A 25,527-nucleotide genomic window follows, 5' to 3' on the forward strand; every position below is an offset into this window, starting at 1 on the left:
GGATTACTGGTAATGTGCCAAAAATCTGGAAAGAAGCAACTGTAATACCAGTCCCCAAACCTGGTAAAGATAGCGAAGACCCCAACAGCTATCGACCAATTGCACTCACAAGCTGTGTGTGCAAAACAATGGAACGAATGATCAATTCTCGGCTTGTCTGGTATTTGGAAACTAACAATTTAATATCTCCTTTCCAAAGTGGCTTTCGATATGGCCGGAGCACCAATGATCATCTGGTTAGACCAGAAACATTCATTCGCGATGCATTTATTAAGAAAGAACATTTAGTAGCGGTTTTCTTTGATTTAGAAAAGGCCTATGACACGACATGGAAGTACGGGATACTAAATGACCTGAACGATCTAGGTCTAAAAGGCCGTCTGCCCTCTTTCATATCCAACTTTCTCTCCAACAGAGAATTCAAAGTACGAGTGGGCTCTACCCTCTCAGATCTGCACGAGCAAGAGATGGGTGTGCCCCAGGGCAGTATTTTATCTGTGACGCTCTTTAACATCAAAATTAATAGCATCACCAAGTGTTTGACTCCTGGTGTGGATTGTTCGTTATACGTTGATGATTTTCTAATATGTTATCAGTCAAAGCACATGCATACAATTGAAAGACAACTGCAGCAAAATATAAACAAAATTCAAAATTGGGCCAATGCAAACGGTTTCAAATTCTCGAAATCAAAAACAGTATGCATGCATTTCTTTCAGTTACGAAAACATCACGATGAACCAAACCTCACACTGGATGGAACACCTATTCCAGTTGTTGAGGAAACCAAATTTTTAGGTATAATCTTTGACAGAAAACTGACCTTTATTCCACACCTAAAGAACTTAAAAGCTAAATGCTTAAAAGCACTTAACATACTTAAAGTAGTAGCGCACACTGACTGGGGTGCTGATAGAAAAGTCATCCTAAATTTATACAGAACGTTTATTCGCTCCAAACTAGACTATGGTTGCGTTGTGTATGGTTCTACCAGAAAATCGTATCTTAAAATGCTTGATCCAATTCACCATCAGGGAATAAGACTGGCTCTGGGAGCATTTAAAACATCCCCATGTGAAAGCCTTCTAGCTGAGGCGAATGAACCACCGTTATCGCATCGTAGAGAAATGCTTTCCGCACAGTATGCTCTCAAATTAAAATCAAACCCTCTGAATCCTGCTTTTTTGGCTGTTTTTCAACCCAAATACAAAACTTTATACGAAAATAAACCAAACGCCATACCTTCCTTTGGCATTAGAATATCATCCAGCCTTGAGACTACAAATATAGATCTTTCAAAAATTCAGAAAACATCCATCTCCGAAACACCACCCTGGCTAATTAAACAACCAAAAGTACGTTTTACGCTACACGATGGGAAAAAGTCCGAAACAAACCCTTCTATCTTCCACAACTCTTACCATGAACTCCTCACCGAATTTAAAAACTACACCAGAATTTACACTGATGGATCAAAGTATGAGGAAAAGGCTGCTGCAGCCTTTGTTTGTGGAAATCACACAACGCAAGTTCGCTTACCAAATGGAGCATCAATTTTTACAGCCGAAATCAGAGCAATAGACCTTGCTCTGCAACATATAGAAAAGAACCGTATTTTAAACACTATCATCTTCTCCGACTCGCTATCAGTACTCCAGTCGCTACACAATAGAAAACTGGAGAACCCATTATTGAAAAACATACTCGTAAAAAATACCGAGTGTCTCCCACAATATAATATACTGTTGGTTACCTAGCCACATTGGTATTAAAGGTAACGAAAAAGCAGATCGCGCTGCTAAAATGGCCCTTTCTCAAGAACCATCTGATTTTAAAATACCATATACTGACTTTAAACCTTGTATCAGAAAGTTCTTATGTCAGAAGTGGCAGGCATCATGGAATGATGCTGTAAATAACAAACTTCACGCAATCAAACCAACTCTAGGAGAATGGACTCCTTCCTACAGAACCATTCGTAGGGAGGAGGTAGTCATAGCAAGAATCCGAATAGGTCATACTTATATCACCCACACCCACATACTAAAAGGTGAAGACCCACCAGAGTGCGTTTCTTGCAATGAACCATTTACTGTCAAGCACTTTATGATAGAGTGCTTTGACCTACAACCTACGCGCGATCGTTATTACATTGTGCATGACATGAAAGAACTTTTTGATAATATAAACATCACACGTATTATAGAGTTCTTGAAAGCTGTAAATATTTACTCTAAACTCTGACTTTTATGCTATCACCTTGTGCAGTATTATGCAATATATATACCGTCCCATTTTAATACCTATTCATCTTTTTTACATCTCCCGTTGATCGGGAAGCTTTATTTTGCACCGTTACCATCTTACCTTTTTTAATTTCAACCATTTGTTCTTTTATATCGCTGGTCGATATAGGACCTTTTATAAGTTTTAAAAGATTATACAAATAACACTTTGTTTGGTGCTAAATAGCCTAAAAGTGCTGATGCGCCATTAAAAAATAAACAATCAATCTCTTCTGGCAGCTCCTTGTCATCTAAAGATATGGATCATGATGTTTCTTGTCTCCATCTATATACTCCTGTATGTTATCTTGACCAGTGGCTCTCCAGCATGTTAGCTGCCCCAGTGGCTCTCCAGCATATATCTTGACCAGTGCCTCTCCTGTATGTTATCTTGACCAGTGGCTCTCCTGCATGTTAGCTTGACCAGTGGCTCTCCTGCATGTATCTTCACCAGTGCCTGTCCTGCATGTTAGCTTGACCAGTGGCTCTCCTGCATGTATCTTCACCAGTGCCTGTCCTGCATGTTAGCTTGACCAGTGGCTCTCCTGCATGTTAGCTTGACCAGTGCCTTGCCTGGATGTTATCTTGACCAGTGGCACTCCTGCATGTTAGCTTGACCAGTGGCTCTCCTGCATGTATCTTCACCAGTGCCTGTCCTGCATGTTAGCTTGACCAGTGGCTCTCCTGCATGTTAGCTTGACCAGTGGCTCTCCTGCATGTTAGCTTGACCAGTGGCTCTCCAGCATGTTAGCCGTCCCAGTGGCTGTCCTGCATATATCTTGACCAGTGCCTCTCCTGTATGTTATCTTGACCATTGGCTCTCCTGCATGTTAGCTTGACCAGTGGCTCTCGTGCATGTATCTTCACCAGTGCCTGTCCTGCATGTTAGCTTGACCAGTGCCTTGCCTGAATGTTATCTTGACCAGTGGATGTTAGCTGGACCAGTGGCTTTCCTGCATGTTAGCTTGACCAGTGGCTCTGCTGCATGTTAGCTTGACCATTGGCTCAGTTGCATTGGCTGTATAAATTGAGCATAAAATAAAACTCAGACTCAGTGCATGTATCTTAAATTTTTTAAACCCAAAATAAAACTTTTTAATTTCTCCAATATTTGGCTATAACTTTAAATAAGTTTGTTACTGACACACTCTAGTGTCATCTCTAGCCAGTTAGTACCAATGATATTTTCTGTTGTAGGATATTGCATTCAACTAGTAGTAAAAATGTTAATTATTTCAGAGAGTGCTGATACTGGACATAGGGAGCTGTGGTATTAGAGCTGGAATTCTCGGAGAGAGCCGTGAGTTTATTAAAACCTAGATAATCTTTTATTTTTCTATTTATGAAGTTGATGTCTTATGAATAACCACTTGCCCAGAATTTAATAGGGATAAATTATAACCACTTGCCCAGAATTTAATAGGGATAAATTATAACCACTTGCCCAGAATGTAATAGGGATAAATTATAACCACTTGCCCAGAATTTAATAAGGATAAATTACCAGAATGGTGCAAACAAAATGTGATAAGATGAATATATTGCTGCTTTGCTGGATGATGATGATGAAGATGATGATGATGATGATGATGACAACACAAAATTGGATAAGGCAAAATATTTAATTGTTTCTGATATTACAATAATAATAACAATTTGCTGTAAATTAATCTTCCTCAGGTTTCTCCATTGCTTAAATAAACTTGCTTAAAATCCCATAACTTTTGCCTAGGATTAATGATTTGCTCATTTATAAGAATATCTTCTCTTTGAAAATTTGTTTCTAATTTCCTGCAGCATGCCTGCCTACCCTGTTTTTCCCAAGTGTTGTAGCAGAGGACAAGCAGTCAGGGGAACTTTCTATTGGGATAGATTCCTTTAAGCCAGCAGTAAGGCACCAAGCTATCCTCAATTACCCGGTTCTGCCCACCAATAAGGTGGATAAGGTGAGACTTGGGATATTCTTTTGGACTATATAACTGGGGCAACAATGTGCCATGTTTGGATAATGATTGGTGACTCATTATACATGTCTAATCTTCATGATTTTCTGATCTATTCAGATTTCACGATTTTTTACAATAGTTTCAGCATATATGGGGTTTGCAAAAAATGTACCTGATATTATTTGGTACAGAATTGAAAGGCATAAAATACGTGTTATGTCTGTAAAAAAAAAAAATGTTAGTGTTTCCTTAAATAGTCTGTAAAACTTAAAGCTGGTGCTCATGTCATTTGCTGTCAACAGTTCAGGGATAATATTGATATATATTTAATTGACTGTTAGTTAAATAAATTTAAAAATTAATATTTTCAAACAGAAAATTAAGTATATTCCAAAAGTGTTATTGTGTCCACAGTGTGGTGACTTGATTAATATGCCTCTGAATGCCCAGTAACTCAGGAACCTGGGTGACTGACTGGTCTAAAGTGTTCAAATTTACCACTCACTGCCATTTCACCTCTATCTTCATGGGTTTAAGTCCTGGGCTCGGCCAGTGTGGGTATATGAGAAAGCTGTAAGTAGCTTATTGTGGGTTAGTGGTTCTTACTGGGGTTTTCCCCGGTTCTTTCTCCACCAGTTATTTTAGCCACTGTATATGGCCTTGCTTATGCTGAGAAATGGCGTTAAGCCCCATCCATAATGACCAACCAACCAGCCAATCCAGTTTTTCATGAAGAGAGCCTCATTGGAATTGAAGATCTTGAGAATGCATCATGAAACACATTCAAAATAATGCAAATATCCTTTGAACAAAATAATTATCAAATTATTTTTCACATGTTTGGGTTGTAACAGTTGTGTCTTGAGTATTATATCCCAAAATTAGAAACATTTCATGTCAATCTCGTAATTTTATGGCCATGTTTAACCTAGTGAGGAAAATATATTTGTTGACATAAATTCATGATAAAAGTTGTAAAAAGAAAGCACCAGTAGAATTTCCAACTCAGATTTCAGAAGTGTGTAAATCCTTTTGGTGTCATATTTCTATGAATCTTGTGAAATATTGGCAGCAACTGGAAAAATAGTTGATATCAAGTAGTTCTTATTTTATGACATCTGTATGCTACCTCCATTAAAATGGCATGCTGTCATGCAAAGCACGTGATTTTATTCATTAGCTGATGAAAGGAATTTTTCTACTTTCACATCACATTTATGTCTGTATAAACCAGTTTGTGCATGGAATATTGGTCCCGTAAAGATGGAAAGTAGTATAAAGAGTTATAAATTAGAAAATGATTTCAATTTTGTGTTTTCTTTGAAATTTATCATGTGGAAACGGTCTGTGTATTGCAAGTAAGTTTTAAATAGTTGGGATTTTACAACCTCTGTTCAGGTTGGATAATAATTTACGTTTTGTGTTTTTTGTTACATGCACATTAGATTGCAGAAATAAGTAACACATTTTGTTATTAGATTGAGGAAATTTTTATAACTACAATTCTTTTAGGAAAATATTACATAGCTGAGATATAATATGTATCTCACTCTCCCATGTCCTCTCCCATGTCCATGGAGTGATTAACTGTAAGCGGGTTTGACATCACATTTCTCTAAGAATAAAAGAAAATGGTTAAAAAATGACTGATCTTACATAAATTTAAAGGTGACATAGGGATAGATTGGTTGCTTCCAGTTATCAAGTGAGAAGGGTGACTTCCTTTGGGTGTCACAAAGGGACACTAAATTTACGTTACCAAAGTTAAGAATATAAATCCAGTAAGACTTTAAATTAAAGCTCTAAATATACCAGTCAATTTAAATTATTCAATTTGTGATTATTATTAATTGGGAAATCCTGTTATGTTTCATAATCTTCATGGCTTCCTTTTAATCTCCAACTAATCAATAACTAATCAGTAGATTTCCTATACTGATCTTAATGTTCTATAGAGTCATACTGGTTCCTTGTCTTTATTATCACATGAGTTTGCTAAACTTGTAGAAATAAGATCATTATATTGTCTGATATTACATCTTTTGCTGAACAAAAGAAAGTTAATTTATTTACATGGCACAGGTGAGAAACTATTTCCATTCTTTTAGAAATAAATTACCCGTAATGTGGCATTGCAGAATTAAGTAACATGGGTAGCTAAGAATTTTAAAAAATATATTTTAAACCTAACAGGAATTTTTTGACATCAAAGTCTGTACCATTTGTAAGTGACCATGTTGTCATTATGGAACAAAGACCAATTTGCTCTACCTTTCCAAGTTGTAAGGATTAAAAGGTTGTTAAAAGCACTTGATCTTCACATGTGTTTCTTAAATTTTACTTGTGATTTATGACTTGTACATGTTTATTTTATTGATGCCAATTAATTACTTGTGTTAGTTAATATTTGTGGGTGATTTTTTAAATTATAATCATCTTAAAGGTAGAAAGTGGGTGGCAATGAAAGTGAAGGATATGTCAGATTCATTGCTAAGTGGCAGTATACCGTATATACTCATGTATAAGCCGAATAATTTAGGAACAAATAAAGGCATGAAAGAAGGGGGGAGGTCGGCTTATCCATGGGCCAATGTCTAAACTTGACAGTTTTTAGGTGTTTTTGTTGACTACTGTAATGGCTGTAAATCTTTGGACACAAAAAAATAATTTTTTCTGTGTCCCACGATATAGGCATGTAAAATAAAAATAATCGGTGACCCTAAAAAATATTAGACTGTTATAAAGTACTATGATTTTGTTATTATTTTGCAAGTGTGTATTTTCTAATTTCTCCAACACGAAATTAAATAAAGGTTAATACAGACTTCGTAATTAAAGGGCCAGTTGAGTGTACCCTGGAAACCAGGCTGAACTATAATGCATAGTACTTACACAGTGCAAATCATGCATAGTGTCACTTAAATCCTTATTTATTCCCAAACATATTAGATGCAGATTTTGCTTTATTCACTGTTTCAACCAAATTGCATTCTTCCAGATAACATTTCAGATAGTCCTTAATAGCTGCTTCATTTACATTGAATCACATGCTCATGAGTTACTCATTTTCAATGATATAAGTGATCTGTGCAAGGCACATAACCAGCATAATTTACATGTTCACGAAGAGTGGTAATAATAAAGGCTAAAATTCTCATATAGATCAACTAAGATCAACATCAATCAAATTTAGTTTTGTGTTTGGTTGAACAAACAAAACTTTCTACACACTGGAAAGCTTGATGTTTCGGCATCTCCTTTGTTGATAGTCGACTAATTTGTCTTTTGTTTTGCGACATCAGTACATGGCGGTTAATCATTAAAACCCTGAAGCTGGCTTGTGTTAAGAGGGATTTTTGACTGGCAACTATACCAGTACATTGATGTGTAATTGCTTTTTACTCCATAATATTAGCATGATTACCCTAGTTTTGTAAAACTGGGTGTAAGGCATACCTATGAACTTTTCAAAAGCCAAGTCTGAATATAAAAAAAAGAGATTGGGTACCTAATATCAGGAGGTTGTTCATGGCATTTTTAAGGCCTTGTTTTCACTAAATATTGATTGATCTTCCTGGTCCAATATGCATGAAACTTGCAAAAAGATGATGTTTCTCCTTGTGACATGCCCTAATTTCCCCAGGACATGCCCTATTTTCATATTCTGGTCAGCTGTGGCCAAACTGCATAATAGCTAAAGATTAGTCTTAAATAAACAAGCAAGAAAGCCAGCATGACTAATTAAAAGTTAATCCTTATCCATGCAACTATTTTGTGAAAATGACTGGTCCTCCGTCGTATTTCAAAGAAACTACATTCTACACTATTGTGTGTTATGCAAGCACCAGCAATTGATTGGCAAATAAAGGATTTACAGTTTCGTTGAACTAAAGGTACCTAACTAGGCAGCCTCATGGTACGGTATATGTGGCAACTATTTTCCCCTCTTTGTATATCTGACCATATTCACTTATTATCAACTTCTAATGCATTTAATATTGTTCATTATAAAACATGTATTCTGAATTAGTTTTTTGAGGGCACATTTGCTGCTTGGTATATAGTTTTATTCCTTCTTTTAATATAACAATGTAATTAACATTGGTGTATACAGTATAAAAATGCCAGGTGTTCACTGTGTAAGTTTCTTTGGTGGGAATGATGCTATAGCATATGGAGTTCCAGCATTTGTAGTAATCATTCTTGGGATTGAAATTAATTGTGGAAGAATTTATTGTTGTGGTTTGTATTTTTTAACTTTGTATTGTTGTAGAGGTAAACAGATCATTAACTTACGTGAATAATGTTTAAACTTTACATTCTATGAAAAAGAAAATTCTTTCTAGTAAAGTAATTATATCATCATGTTAGGACTGGTCGGCCTGGTGTCAGGATAATGTGACTGGGTGGGACATCATGCTACGTGTCTGCGGCAGAATGCCCCAGTGCTAGACATCACTATAAACTACCACACTGCAGACATCATAGCAGTATGACTGAAATTGTGTTAAAAGCTACATTAAAAATCCTATAAACTGCCACACTGCAGACATCGTAGCGATATGACTTAAATTGTGTTAAAAGCTACATTAAAAATCCTAATCACACACACACACACACACATCTGAGTATAACTTTTTATTCTTCTGTACCAATTATTCACACTTTCTAAGATGCTTAGTTAACCTTTCATCTTCAACATATATTGCTTGCTGGATGCCATGTTTAAAAAATTCTATAATCAGCTGTTTGATCGTGTATATGCTTCACTTTAAACAATATATGCAGTATAAAGTGTTTTAATTACTACTGTAAACTTTGTCTGCTTCCATGACTAATACCACTAAATCTAATTTGAAAATGGGGTCCAAATCAAACACAGACAAGCAATTATCCAGATTTTACCACAATAATCATATTTCTCTTGCTTTTGCTTTTGTTCTGTAAGTCCGTAATTTAAGAGTCATTATCGTAAAACTTACGGCATTATTGTAATGGTGGCAAGTCTTATTGTACAGTGTAAAGTATTATTTTCAGTTGTGATTGGTTCAAATGTTTGTACTCATTTGTACAGTCACTCTCTTTATTGTAACATGTACCCTTTTCAAAATAGTATATCAAATATTGTACAGAAATACTAGCTGACAACAAACTGGAACAGGAGAGAAGATTTTGTCTTGAATTCCTTCATGACCTTTCCATTTGTCATAAAAAAATTAAATTTTGTTTATAACTTTTGGCAGAGCATATAATCTTATGAGGGTCAGTCTATTTGTTTGTCCATCTTTTTGTCTTCAAACTGACCATTAATTTCTTCATTTGTGCATGATAACTACAGTTCTACAGCACTTACTTCACCAAACTTACACACCGCTCTGGTGGCCTAGTGGGTAGAGTGTCCACCTCGGATGTGGGAAGTTGTGGGTTCGATCCCTGGCAGAGTCATACCAAAGACTTACAAAAATGGTACTAACAGCTGCTTCGCTTTGATGTCAGGATAATGTGACTGGGTGGAACATCATGCTACATGTCTGCAGCATGATGTCCCTGTGTTAGACATAACTATAAACTGCCACACTGCAGACATTGTAGCAATATGACTGAAAAATTGTTAAAGCTATGTTAAAAATCCAAATCACACACACACACACACACACAAACACACACACACCAAACGTACAGATAAGTTCTTGATGAAAGAGAAATCTATTGATTTTTGGGGGTCAAAAGGTCATGATTGCTGTGACTGAAAGATTATGGTTTCTGCACAGTAAAATTAGTTCTGCACCACAGACCTGGACCAAACCATGTGGATGGCTTGAGGAAAACATCTATAGATTTTGGGGTCATATGACTCAAAGAAAACAATTGTTGTGGAGTTACTTTTGTTCTAGATTAATTTCTTGACCAGTCTTTGAAGATGGCTTGCATATAGGGAAATAAACCTCCAGAGCCAACCATGTTATATTAGTATCTACATAGAGGACTATTATTTGTATCTATACAAACTATTATTAGTATCTATACAGACTATTATTAGTATCTACACAGACTATTATTAGTATCTACACAGGCTATTATTAGTATCTATACAGACTGTTATTAGTATCTACACAGACTATTATTTGTATCTACACAGGCTATTATTACTATCTACATAGAGGACTATTATTAGTATCTATACAGACTATTATTAGTATCTACACAGACTATTATTAGTATCTACACAGGCTATTATTAGTATCTACACAGGCTATTATTACTATCTACATAGAGGACTATTATTAGTATCTACACAGACTATTATTAGTATCTACACAGGCTATTATTAGTATCTACACAGGCTATTATTACTATCTACATAGAGGACTATTATTAGTATCTATACAGACTATTATTAGTATCTACACACACTATTATTAGTATCTACACAGGCTATTATTACTATCTACATAGAGGACTATTATTAGTATCTATACAGACTATTATTAGTATCTACACACACTATTATTAGTATCTACACAGACTATTTTTACTATCTACATAGAGGACTATTATTAGTATCTATACAGACTATTATTAGTATCTACACAGACTATTATTACTATCTACACAGACTATTATTACTATCTACATAGAGGACTATTATTAAACAAGGGACAGGCATATAATATATGATGTCTGGTTGGTCCTAAATAACAAAGTGGTCCCAATCTGAACTCTACTATGGCCACCATGGCAGCCATCTTGAAAATTTTGTTACTACTCCTTCTGTATAGAAAGTCATACATTTGTACCCACATGGGCTTTAAACTGAAAGATTTCTTATGGCACCTTGTTGGCCATCTTGAAATATTTTTTATTCTAGATGAAAAGCCATACTGACATTAGGTTTTCCCAAAAAATTTCTTATGATGTCTAGATGATTCTAAATGATAATGGCACTGATTAGATGACCAATATGGCAAACACTGCAGCCAGCATGAAATTCTTGTTAAAATTACTCACACATAATTAGTCTCTCATTGACATGGGGTTTTAACAAGTATATCTCTTAGGGAATTTATTTGGTCCTAAATGAAAATGGTGCCCCACAGACAATCGAATATGGCTTTTGCAGTGAACATCTGGTTGTCACCGATTCTTCTGAATGGATTATCATCTGTGCATGAGGTTTTTGCCAAAATTCTTCTAATGGTGCCAAGTTTTGTCCTAAACAAAAATTGGTGCTGATTTTTGCCCAATTTGGCTGCCACATCAGATGATTTGACTATCAGAGATGATTTCAACAATCAGCATTTTAAAAGAAGAAATGGTTTTGTCTTGAAAAAAAACTGTACCATTTCACTTTATATGCTCCCGTTATGTTCTGCCATGAAAGTGGGCTTGGCGTTATAGTGCTACCTTTCTCCAGCCATACTTCCATCCATCCATCCAGTTAATTCTTTTGCATTTTGCTCACTGTGAAGTGGCATTTATATTCATTGAACACATGGCTGGTTCCTAGAAAGGTATATTTGAAACATGAAATTATAGAGCTTGACAAGTTGTCACTTTTGTTAGAATCATTAAAATTCTGTTTTCATGAAATCTCTCATTTTCATCTGAATTGTGCATATTATTTCTTTGAAATAATTGACACATTATTCCATTTTATTGTAGGGAGTCATCTTACCTGTAAGTTATCCATGGAACAGGAAGCTATGAGGATACCTATTTCACAGTCATCATCGTCATCATTACCATCACCATCATAATTTTCTGTATTTTATGCTATTATACCAATGTAATTATAAACTCAAACAAAAATAAGCTTACAGTACAGCTTTTCACCATAATTCATGTTAATTAATTAACATTAAGTTTCATTATCACAACCAGAATTGTAATAATTGCCACCACCATCACCAGGGTTTAATTTTCACATGTAACTTGTTGAAAAAATAAATGTTATCATTATCATCATCATCACCATTATCACCATCATGAGCAACATTGTTAGAGCTTTCCCCCATACTCCTTTTCCTTTTATTTTCTTAAATCCTTGTCAAAGGTATGCCCTCGTTATATGAGATGTCATTTAAAAACCTCTGTGCATCACCTTGATAATGCCTTGCTTTCTGTATTAATGCTGTCATGCATTGTACCTTTAACCTGTCTTCCTTTTACATCTCCAGCATTCTGTCCCAGCATTTTCTTCTTGCCAATAAACCTTGTTAAAACTTGCATATATCAATTGAAAGCATTACAATTGTAGCTAAGTGATTTGGTAGCATTTTTGTAATAATGAATATAAGACCTGTGGGATGGGATACATACTTCCCAGTTTGCTTGCTTGCTGGATGATGTTTCTAATAATGTAAGACCTATGGGATGGGATGCATACTACCCACTTTGCTTGCTTGCTGGATGATGTTTCTAATAATGTAAGACCTGTGGGATGGGATGCATACTGCTATGGGATGGGATGCATACTACCCAGTTTGCTTGCTGGATGTGGTGCAAGTGCAATAAATAGGATGACTGATGTGCTCACATTCAGCATTTTTAAATTCAGTATGCTTTATTATCAGTCCTAATCCTGGCTTCATGAAGGTGTTCAAACTGATTGCTAAATCATGTACTTTGCTCAGAAATTTCACCTCCCTTCTGGTGGATTTGTCAATCTTACATTTCTTGCCATGGTCTGGTTGTCTCATGGTTTGATATTGTTAAACATTACGATGAACAAAATTGACATCATAATATTACAGGGTACAATGCATATTAGTGGCATCATATTGTTATATGGTGGAATGCACATTAATGACAATGTTATTTGGTACAAAGCATAGTAATGCCATATTGTTATATGGTACAATGCACATTAATGACATAATGTTATAGGGTACAGTGCACATTAATGACATAATGTTATATGGTACAGTGCACATTAATGACAATGTTATATGGTACAGTGCACATTAATGACAATGTTATATGGTTCAGTGCACATTAATGACAATGTTATATGGTTCAATGCATATTAATGAAATAATGTTATATGGTACAATGCACATTAATGACATAATGTTATATGGTTCAATGCACATTAATGACGTAATGTTATATGGTTCAATGCACATTAATGAAATAATGTTGTTGCTGTGGGTTTAACACCATCAGCACATGATGGAGTACACTTGGCAGACTGTATAAGTGGTGGAGGAAGAACCCAGGAAAATCCCAGGAAGAACTACTGATCCAACGGAATCTACTGGCAAGCTTTCTCACATACATTGGCTAAGCCTGAGACTCGAACCAGTGTGGATAGAGGTGAGGTAGGTGGCAATGATTCGTATAGATGAGCACTTCAGATGACTCAGCTACCTGGGGGCCATCAATGTTTTATAGATACAGTGCACATTAATGACATAATGTTATATGGTACAATGCACAGTAATTATGTCATATTGTTATATGGTACAATGCACATTAATGACTTAATGTTATATGGTACAATGCACATTAATGACATAATGTTATATGGTACAATGCACAGTAATGATGTCATATTGTTATGTGGTACAGTGCATATTAATGCCATAATATTTAAAGCACAGTGCACAGTAATGATGTAAAATTGTTATATGGTACAGTGCACAGTAATGATGTAATATTGTTATATGGTACAGTGCACAGTAATGATGTAATATTGTTATATGGTATAATGCACATTAATGACATAATATTATATAGCACAATGCCAGACCTGCCAACTCTTACGATTTTGCCATAAGTCTTATTATGAAATTTACCGTTAAATTATGGACTTACGGCATACAAGCAAAAACTACTAATAAATGATCATTGCCAAAAAATCCGAAAAATTTGTTCTTCCATTTTTTATTTGGATTTGGGTTTTATATTAGAAGTAGTGAAATAGGTCAGAGAACCAGACTAACTTACAGCAGCACATCTGATGCTTTAAACTGCACATATTCATGCGAAGCATCACGCAATGCATATATATAAGACAAAAAGGGAAATAAGCCTCTTGAGAAGTGTCAATAATCAGCACAGAAAAATAAAAAAGGAATATTCAGATTCTTGTGAACATAAGCTGGAAGGGACACAATTATGTTTATTGGACATCACGTGCCAATTTGAGTATGACTCATGGCGGGAAATATGATTGCTGTCGTCATGTACAATGGAAATTTTTTTCCCTAAGAATTACATCAAGTTGAGAGATAGCAACAATCCACTGAGCTCCATAAGGGTTTGGAACTAAAATTTGTGCAATTGTACTAGTAGTAAATAAAGTCTACACATACTTTACAAACTTTCAGTTGAACATAATGTTTATCATTGCTGCACATTCTGAATACCGAACTTTTAATTACGTTTCCAGCTTTACAGTAACAGCTTATGATATTTTGTTACACCTTACTGAAAAATGGTCAAACTTACAGAAAAAAATCAACTGCCTTACTGAGACAGATTCATCAGGGTTGGCAGGTCTGCAATGCACAGTAATGATGCCATATTGTTATATGGTACAATGCACATTAATGACATAATAGTATATAGTACAATGCACATTAATGACATAATGTCAGTACAATGTACATTAATGACAATGTCAGTACAATTTACATTAATGACATAATGTTAGTCCAATGTACATTAATGACATAATGGTTGTACAATGTACATTAATGACATAATGTTCGTACAATTTACATTAATGGCATGTTAGTAGAATGTACATTAAGGACAAAATTTTATATAGTACAAAGTACAATAATGACATATTGTCAGTACAGTGTACATTAAAGACATAATTTTAGTACAATGTACATTAATGACATAATGGTAGTACAGTGTATATTAATGACATAATGTCAGTACAATGTACATTAATGACAACCACTCCGGTGGCCTAGTGGTTAGAGCGTCCGCCTCGGATGCGGGAGGTCATGGGATCAATCACTGGTCGAGTCAAACCAAAGACTTACAAAAATGGTACTAACAGCTACCTCACTTGGCGCTCAGCATTAAGAGGTTAGTGTTAGGACTGGTCGGCCTGGTGTCAGGATAATGTGACTGGGTGGGACATCATGCTACTTGTCTGTGGCATGATGCCCCTGTGCTAGACATCACTATAAACTGTCACACTGCAGACATCGTAGCGATATGACTGAATTTTTTTTTTAAAGCTACATTAAAAATACAAATCACACACACACATTAATGACATCATTTTAGTACAATGTACATTAATGACATAATGGTAGTACAATGTACATTAAAGACATAATGTTAGTACAATGTGCATTAATGACATAATGTTGGTATAATGTACATTAATGACATAATGTTAGTACAATGCACATTAATGGGATAATTTTAGTACAATATACATTAATGACATAATGGTAGTACAATGCACATTAATGACATAATGTCAGTACAATGCACATTATTGACATAATTTTAGTACCGTGCACATTAATGGCATGTTAGTAGAATGTACATTAAGAACATAATGTTATATAGTACAAAGTACATTAATGACATAATGTCAGTACAGTGTACATTAATGACATAATTTTAGTACAGTGTACATTAATGATATGATGGTAGTACATTGTACATTAAAGACGTAATGTCAGTACAATGTACATTAATGACATAATGTTAGTACGATATACATTAATGACATAATGTTAGTTCAATGCACATTAATGGCATAATTTTAGTACAATATACATTATTGACAACGTTAGTACAGTGTACATTAATGACAATGTTAGTACAATGTACATTATTGACATAATGTTAGTACAATGCACATTGATGGTATAATGTTAGTACAATGTACATTAATGACATAATGTTAGTACAATGCACATTGATGGTATAATGTTAGTACAATGTACATTAATGACATAATTTTAGTACAATATACATTATTGACATAACATTAGTACAGTGTACATTAATGACAATGTTAGTACAATGTACATTAATGACATAATGTTAGTACAATGTACATTAATGGCATAATGTTAGTACAATGTACATTAATGGCATAATGTTAGTACAATGTACATTAATGACATAATGGTAGTACAATGTACATTAATGACATACTGTTAGTACGATATACATTAATGACATAATGTTCAATGCACATTAATGGCATAATTTTAGTACAATATACATTATTGACATAACGTTAGTACAGTGTACATTAATGACAATGTTAGTACAATGTACATTAATGACATAATGTTAGTACAATGTACATTAATGACACAATGTTAGTACAATGTACATTAATGACACAATGTCAGTACAATGTACATTAATGACATAATGGTAGTACAATATACATTGATCGTATAATGTTAGTACAATGCACATTAATGGTATAATGTTAGTACAATGCACATTAATGGTATAATGTTAGTACAATACACATTAATGGTATAATGTTAGTACAATATACATTGATGGTATAATGTTAGTACATTGCACATCAAGGACATAATGTCAGTACAATTTACATTAATGACATGATGTTAGTCCAGTGTACATTAATGACACAATGTCAGTACAATGACATAATGGTAGTACAATATACATTGATGACATGATGGTTGTACAATGCACATTAATGACATAATGGTGCACATTAATGACATAATGGAAGTACAATCTACATTAATGTCATAATTTTAATACAATATACATTAATGACAAAATGGTAGTACAATGTACATTGATGACATAATGGTAGTACAGTGTACATTAATGACAATGGTAGTCCAGTGTACATTAATGACATAATGTCAGTACAATGTACATTAATGACATAATGGTAGTACAATATACATTGATGACATGATGGTTGTACAATGCACATTAATGACATAATGGTGCACATTAATGACATAATGGAAGTACAATATACAGTAAAGACATAATGTCAGTACAATGCACATTAATGACATAATGGTAGTACAATGTACATTAATGACAATGGTAGTCCAGTGTACATTAATGACACAATGTCAGTACAATGTACATTAATGACATAATGGTAGTACAATATACATTGATGACATGATCGTTGTACAATGCACATTAATGACATAATGGTGCACATTAATGACATAATGGAGGCACAATCTACATTAATGTCATAATTTTAATACAATATACATTAATGACAAAATGGTAGTACAATGTACATTGATGACATAATGGTAGTACAGTGCACATTAATGACATAATTTTAGCACCATGTACGTTAATGACATTATGGTAGTACAATGTACATTAAAGACATGATGTCAGTACAATGTACACTAATGACATAATGTTAGTATAATGTACATTAATGACATAATGGTAGTACAATGTACATTAATGACAATGTTAGTAGAATGCACATTAATGACATAATGGTAGTACAATGTACAGTAAAGACATAATGTCAATACAATGCACATTAATTACATAATGGTAGTACAATGTACATTAATGACAATGGTAGTACAGTGTATATTAATGACATAATGTCAGTACAATGTACATTAATGACATAAGGTCAGTACAATGTACATTAATTACATGATGGTAGTACAGTGTACATTAATGACATAAGGTCAGTACAATGTACATTAATGACAATGTTAGTACAATGCATATTAATGACATAATGTTAGTATAATGTACATTAATGACCTAATGTTAGTACAATGTACATTAATTACATGATGGTAGTACAATTTACATTTAATGCCATTATATTAGTACAATGCACATTAATGAATTAATGACATGTTAGTACAATGTACATTAATGACAATGTTAGTACAATGTACATTAATTACATAATGTTATATAGTACAAATCACATTAATGATATCATAATGTTATAGTAGCTTCCTTTGTTTGGCGCTTCTACCCAGGGTTTTCTTGGGTTTTTCCTCCAACAAAATAAACCTGCCACCATGTGTAGCATATCAAGTGCAGGAAAATGGTGTTAAACCCATAATAACAACAACAACATAATGTTATATAGTACAATGCACAATAATGACAGTATTGTATTGTGCATTACAGTGATGACATCATGATGTTATATAGTACAATGTACTTTAATGACATCATTAATGTTAAATAGTACAATGTACTTTAATGACATCATTAATGTTACATAGTACAGTGTACTTTAATGACATCATTAATGTTATATAGTACAATGTACTTTAATGACATTAATGCTATATAGTACAGTGTACTTTAATGACATCATTAATGTTATATAGTACACTGTACTTTAATGATATCATTAATGTTATATAGTATTTTGGATGCATGTATTGAGTTTTCATCAAAAGCATTGCTTGCAACGCTAAAATGTTTAACAATATATGAAATAATTGACTTTTACAAGGCAGTTCTTGTTTATTAATGTCTACATGGAACTGCACCAGAGTATCTTCTGAATTTATTCAGGCTTTTTTCAAGACAGTACCTTAGAAACCTTCATTCACAAAAACCAAGAACAGTACAATTTACGAAAATCTTGTAATAATATGGTACAGTTCTGTGGAACAAATTTCCACTGCATGTACATTCTTCAGAAAATATTCTAGTATTTAAGAAGAGATATAATCAGTATGTACATTATTATACTAATAGATTTTAAAGTAATGTATTTAACAAGAGATATAATAAGTATTTACATTATACTAATAGATTTAAAAATAAGGTATTTAACAAGAGATATAATAAGTATTTACATTATTATACTAATAGATTTAAAAATAATGCATTTAACAAGAGATATAATAAGTATTTACATTATACTAGTAGATTTTAAAGTAATTTAGTAGTGCTAATGATAAAGAGCTGTTAAATTAAAGAGCAAATGCTGTTATCTTTTTTATGATGCAGATTGTTATACTTTTATTAAGAGGGCCTCAGGGGAGAATAATCGTTGACTAAATGAGTCACACTCTATAAATAAAACTTTATTATTATTATTATTATTAAAATTAATGTCATCATAATGTTTTATAGTGCAATGCACATTAATGTTATTGCAATATTATACAATACAATGCACATTAATATTATAATGTATAGAACATTGCACATTAATGACATCATAATGTTGTATAGAACAATGCACATTAATGACATCATAATGTTGTATAGAACAATGCACATTAATGACATAATGTTGTATAGTTGTTGTAGGGTTTAACGCCATTTTTCAGCACACGATGGAATATACATGGCAGCCATTATTAATGGTGGAGGAAGAACCCAGGAAAACCCTGGAAAGAACCACCGACCACGAGAAGCTACTGGCAAGCTTTCTCACATACCCACATTAGCCGAATCCAAGACTCGAACCCACACAGACAGAGGTGAGATGGCAGTGATCCGTAATGGAGAGCGCTTTAGACCACTTGGCCACTCGGGGCCCCAGTGTTATATATTACAATGCACATTAATGACATGAATTTGTATAGTACAATGCAAATTAATGACATAATGTTATTTAGAACATTGCAAATTAATGACATAATGTTGTATAGAACATTGCACATTAATGTCATAATGTTGTATAGTACAATGCACATTGATGACATCATAATGTTGTATAGAACATTGCACATTAATGACATCATAATGTTGTACAGAACATTCCACAGTAATGCTATCATAATGTTGTAAAGTAAGACATTATCTTTAGAGACCGATGCGTCTGCCAGCAAAAAATGGTCCGTCAATACAGGTGGTCTCACAATATATTTAGTAAAAATGAGCAGTTTCCAATGCAAAATATCAGAACTAGTGAAGGAGGAAAAGAAACCACAATGACTGTACATTTATTCTTTATTCATAGTCCTTGTTAAAATATTACATTCATTGAACTAAAAACAAAATTATGTAGCAAAAAAGATAAAACATGACTTATATTTATACATTGACCACTCTGGTGGCCTGAGTGGTTAGATTATCTGCCTCAGATGTGGGAGGTTGTGGATTCGAACCCTGGCTGAGTAGTATCGAAGACTTTTACTTGCAACTGCCTCTCATAGCACTCAGCATTAAGAAGTTACTGTTAGAACTGGTCAGCTGGGTACTGGGTGAAATGAGACAGTTGGTTTATATAATAAAATCAATCTATGTGTTATGATTGTGGTCATGAATGTCAGGTGGCTGCACATAGCTCATGACAGGTTTTATTGTATAGTATGGTAGACATTATTGATATCATGATGTTATATAGTACAGTAGACATTAATGACATGATGTTATATAGTACAGTGCACATTGATGACATGATGTTATATAGTATGGTAGACATTAGTGACATGATATATAGTATGGTAGACATTAATGACATGAGGATGTTATATAGTATGGTAGACATTAATGATGTCATGAAGTTATATAGAATGGTAGACATTAATGACATCATCATGTTATATAGTATGGTAGACATTAATGACATCACGATGTTATATAGCATGGTAGACATTAATGACATCATGATGTTATATAGTATGGTAGACATTAATGACATCATCATGTTATATAGTATGGTAGACATTAATGACATCATGATGTTATATAGTATGGTAGACATTAATGACATCATGATGTTATATAGTATGGTAGATAGACATTAATGACATCATAAGTTTATATAGTACGGTAGACATTAATGACATGATGATGTTATATAGTACGGTAGACATTCATGACATAATATATAATATGGTAGACATTCATGACATCATGATGTTAAGTAGTATGGTTGACATTAATGACATCATGATGTTATATAGTACGGTAGACATTAATGACATCATATATAATACTATACAGATTAATGAGACCATAATGTTGAATAATACATCAGCAGAATATAGCAGGGATGCATTATCCTGCTTGAAAAACAAGTGTTTGAGAAAATCAACCTGTAAAGGGGTTGGCAACGCCACAAAGAAATCCTTATTTTGGGATTATCAGTCTTGGCATTGAGAAGATGAATAATGTGACCTCTTCAACTTGAATTTCCTTGTCCCAGTGCCAAAATCCAGCACAGATTCTTTTATTCAATTTCATTAGATTGCACACCATAACAATGTACATGTTCAGTTGCTGGTAAAATGATTTATGTATATTGTGTTAATCCTGCAGTCTACAAAAGATTCTTTTAGTCTTGCTTCTTAGTATTAATCTTGAAAAGCAGCACCAAATTTATCACCAACTACAATTATTGTTAGGAGTTACCTCCCATTGCTTGGCTCTCCCATTGCACAGATTTCTTTCCTCTTGCATCTGTTCACACCATTTCCCATTGCAATAAACATAGTGGGAAAATGTTAGCATGAAGTGATGGATTTCGCACAGTTTTAGTGATTATGGTATTATAGTATTTCTGCATGTCATTGTATAGATAATAAATATTTATAATAATATATTTTGTATATTGTACTCTAAAGAGGTTAAGCTAAATTGATAATATTTTTAAAGAATTATCTGTAAGTTTGATTTCATAATACACAATTCTAACCTAATTTTTGGGAATATTCCCTTAGAATGGTATGATTTATAGCATTACTTGAGAACTGATTAGCACAAAAGAAATAACTTTTATTGAATCTGTTAATGATAATTTGAAATTCAAGACATCCCATCCAGTAATCACACTGAATGCATCTTGTGCATTTAAATCGAGCAATATTTCATCTTCTGCTTATGCATACTATTTAGTTTCTGTACAGTTGTGTTAAGATTAAAATTGGAAGTACATTATGTCACTCCCTTATTTTAGCATGCCCAGATAACACACAAACTCACCTGTAATAATGGGGTGAGTGTGAATACCATCTTTTCATATTAAAAAATACTTCCAATATAGGCCTGTCATAGTTGAATTGGAATACAATTGCCTTCAAAATTGTTAAAATAAACCCTGATAGATCACGTGTTTTAACATTGAAAAAAAAAAACCATTAGTGATCTTACATATGAATCAGCATCATACAATTTACAACTTTTAATAAGAAGGCATATTTTTTAAAATACATGTACGTTTAATTGGTGTAGATTTAAGCAATTTGCATTTAATACATGAATTCGTTATGTTTAATGCATTACTCGTCATATTCTTTCATATTTAAATGATTTTGCTTTTCTTTTTAGTTTAATATTGATATGGATGTGATGCCCAAGATTTTTTCCAAAGTTCTGAAGGAGTTGTCCCTTAATCCTAAAACCACCTGGGTAGGTACAGTTCATATAGTTATTGCATAAAACTACATGGGTAGGTACAGTACATTGAATTATATTATTAAACCACCTGGTGAGTATAGTACATTGAGTTATATTATAAAACTACATGGGTAGGTACAGTGCATAGATTATATTCTAAAACCACCCGGGTAGGTATGGTACATTGAGTTATATTATAAAACCACCTGGTGGGTACAGTTCATATAGTTATTGTATAAAACTACGTGGGTAGGTACAGTACATTGAATTATATTATAAAACCACCTGGGTGGGTACAATACAATGAATTATATTATAAAACCACCTGGGTAGGTACAGTGCATTGAGTTATATTATAAAATCACCTGGGTGGTACTGTACATTGACTTATATCATGAAACCACCTGGTTAGGTACAGTCCATTATGTTATAAAACCATCTGGGTGGGTATGGTACATTGAGTTATATTATAAAACACCTGGTGGGTACAGTTCATATAGTTATTGTATAAAACTACATTGGTAGGTACAGTACGTTGAGTTATATTATAAAACCACCTGGTGGGTACAGTTCATATAGTTATTGTATAAAACTACATGGGTAGGTACAGTACATTTAATTATTATTAAACCACCTGGGTAGGTACAGTTCGTATAGTTATGGTATAAAACCACATGGGTAGGTACAGTTCATATAGTTATTGTATAAAACCACATGGGTAGGTACAGTACATATAGATATTGTATAAAACTAAATGGGTAGGTACAGTACGTTGAATTATATTATTAAACCACCTGGGTAGGTACAGTTCATATAGTTATTGTGAAAAACTATATGGGTAGGTACAGTACATTGAATTATATTATTAAACCATCTGGTGGGTACAGTTCATATAGTTATTTTATAAAACCACATGGGTAGGTACAGTACATAGATTATATTGTAAAACCACCTGGGTAGGTATGGTACATTGGGTTAAATTATAAAACTACATGGGTAGGTACAGTACATTGAATTATATTATTAAACCACCTGGGTAGGTACAGTTCATATAGTTATTGTATAAAACCACATGGGTAGGTACAGTACATGTAGTTATTGTATAAAACTACATGGGTAGGTACAGTACATAGATTATATTATAAAATCACCTGGGTGGGTATGGTACATTGAGTTAAATTATAAAATGACCTGGGTGGTTCTGTTACATTGAGTTAAATTATAAAACCACCTGGGTAGGTACAGTACATTGAGTTATATTATAAAACCACCTGGGTGGGTACAATACAATGCGTTATATTATAAAACCACCTGGGTAGGCACAGTGCATGAGTTATATTAAAAAATTACCTGGGTGGTACTGTACATTGACTTATAAAACCACCTGGTTAGGTACAGTACATTATGTTATAAAACCACCTGGGTGGGTATGGTACATTGAGTTATATTATAAAACCACCTGGGTAGGTACAGTACATTGAGTTATATTATAAAACCACCTGGATAGGTACAGTACTCTTGAGCTATAAAACCACCTGGGTGGGTATGGTACATTGAGTTATGTTATAAAACCACCTGGGTAGGTACAGTACACAGAGTTATATTACTAAATCCTGCAAACCAAAGTGGTTAGAGCATCTGCCTAAGGTCACAGGTTCGAATCCCAGCTGAGTCATACAAAATTTTTTAAAAAAATGGTACTAACAGCTGCCTTGCTTGGTGCTCAGCTTTAAGAGGTTAGTGTTAGGATTGGTTGGCCTGGTGTCAAGATAATGAGGCTGGGTGAGAGATGTCACATATCTGCGACATGATGCCCCATTGCTAAACATTACTATAAACTGCCACGCTGCAGACATTGTAGTGATATGACTGAACAATTGTAAAAGCTACATTAAAAATCCAAATCACACACACACATGCAAACCAAAACATGCACAATTTTGGTATTTAAAGGCATTTACCTTCGTCAACAGTTATTAGCTTAATTGGCCACAGGACCAAGTCAGCTTAGGATGTGGCCCTGAATGTACAATGTCATGAATCATAGATTGTCAACATTTTTTAACACCCTGAAGTCCATATTTCTAAGCTAATTTCTATCAATTTTGGAATATCATCAGATATGTGAGACCCATGCATATTAATGAAATGATCTCACATCTTATTACTGCTTTTTGAAGGTCAGTTTTGATTAATCTTGGATTATGGCTTGTGTCGTTAAGATCTTAGAGGAATTGGATAATGAGTGAGACCCATGCATACTATTGAAGTGATTGGCTGATCTTGCTCCCAGTCTGGAGGCTGTATTTCTAAGCTGATTTTGATCAAACATGGAATATATTCAAGTATCATGAAGCTTTCGGATGCATTTCATAAAGAGTTATATCCATCCATATTGATGAGGTCATCATGCTTCTGACTGACAGAGATTGTTACCACTTTTGAAGTCATTACTGCTTTGATTTTCAATAGCTCTGTTAGTTATAGACCAGAAGAGCTAAACGGGTGGTTTTTGTCATCTGTCTGTTGTCTGTCATCTGTCTCTTGTCTGTCATCTGTATGTTGTCTGTCATCTGTCTCTTGTCTGTCATCTGTCTGTTAGTACAAGTTTTTTATTGCTACTTGAAGGATTACTTAAAAAACTCTACATATTTACCAAATGGTCTAGTTGGTCCTAAATGAAATTAGTGCCAATCTGATGTTATTACCACTCCTCCTGAGTGGATGGTCATATCAACATGGGGTTTTCACTGAAAGAAAACTTATGTTGTTTAGTTGCCTCTAAATGAAAATGATGCTGCTTGAACATCCATTATGGCCACCATCTTGACAATCTTGTTATTGGTACTCCTCCCTCAATGATGGTCCTGTAAACATGATGTTTTCACTAAAAGACTTAGTGATCTTCAATTGGTTCTAAATGAAAATGGTGTCAGTCTGAAGTCCAATATGTGCGTCACAGTGGTCATCTTGAAAATCTTGCTTTTGCTACTCATACG

General features: G+C 33.8%; 1 protein-coding gene across 1 annotated transcript in view; it reads left to right on the forward strand.

The window, feature by feature from the left end:
* The window catches only part of LOC149788589 (uncharacterized), a 177,003-nt gene that overhangs the window by 111,668 nt on the left and 39,808 nt on the right, over positions 1-25,527 (forward strand). The window contains exons 13-15 of the mRNA XM_089973529.1: positions 3,525-3,585; positions 4,083-4,231; positions 22,460-22,540. Coding sequence (XP_089829655.1) covers positions 3,525-3,585; positions 4,083-4,231; positions 22,460-22,540 — 291 coding nt within the window. The remainder of the gene's footprint in view (positions 1-3,524; positions 3,586-4,082; positions 4,232-22,459; positions 22,541-25,527) is intronic.

Source organism: Sinohyriopsis cumingii, chromosome 11 (genome assembly GCF_028554795.1).
Source record: "Sinohyriopsis cumingii isolate HCF-2022 chromosome 11, ASM2855479v2, whole genome shotgun sequence".
In the NCBI taxonomy this organism is placed as follows: domain Eukaryota; kingdom Metazoa; phylum Mollusca; class Bivalvia; order Unionida; family Unionidae; genus Sinohyriopsis; species Sinohyriopsis cumingii.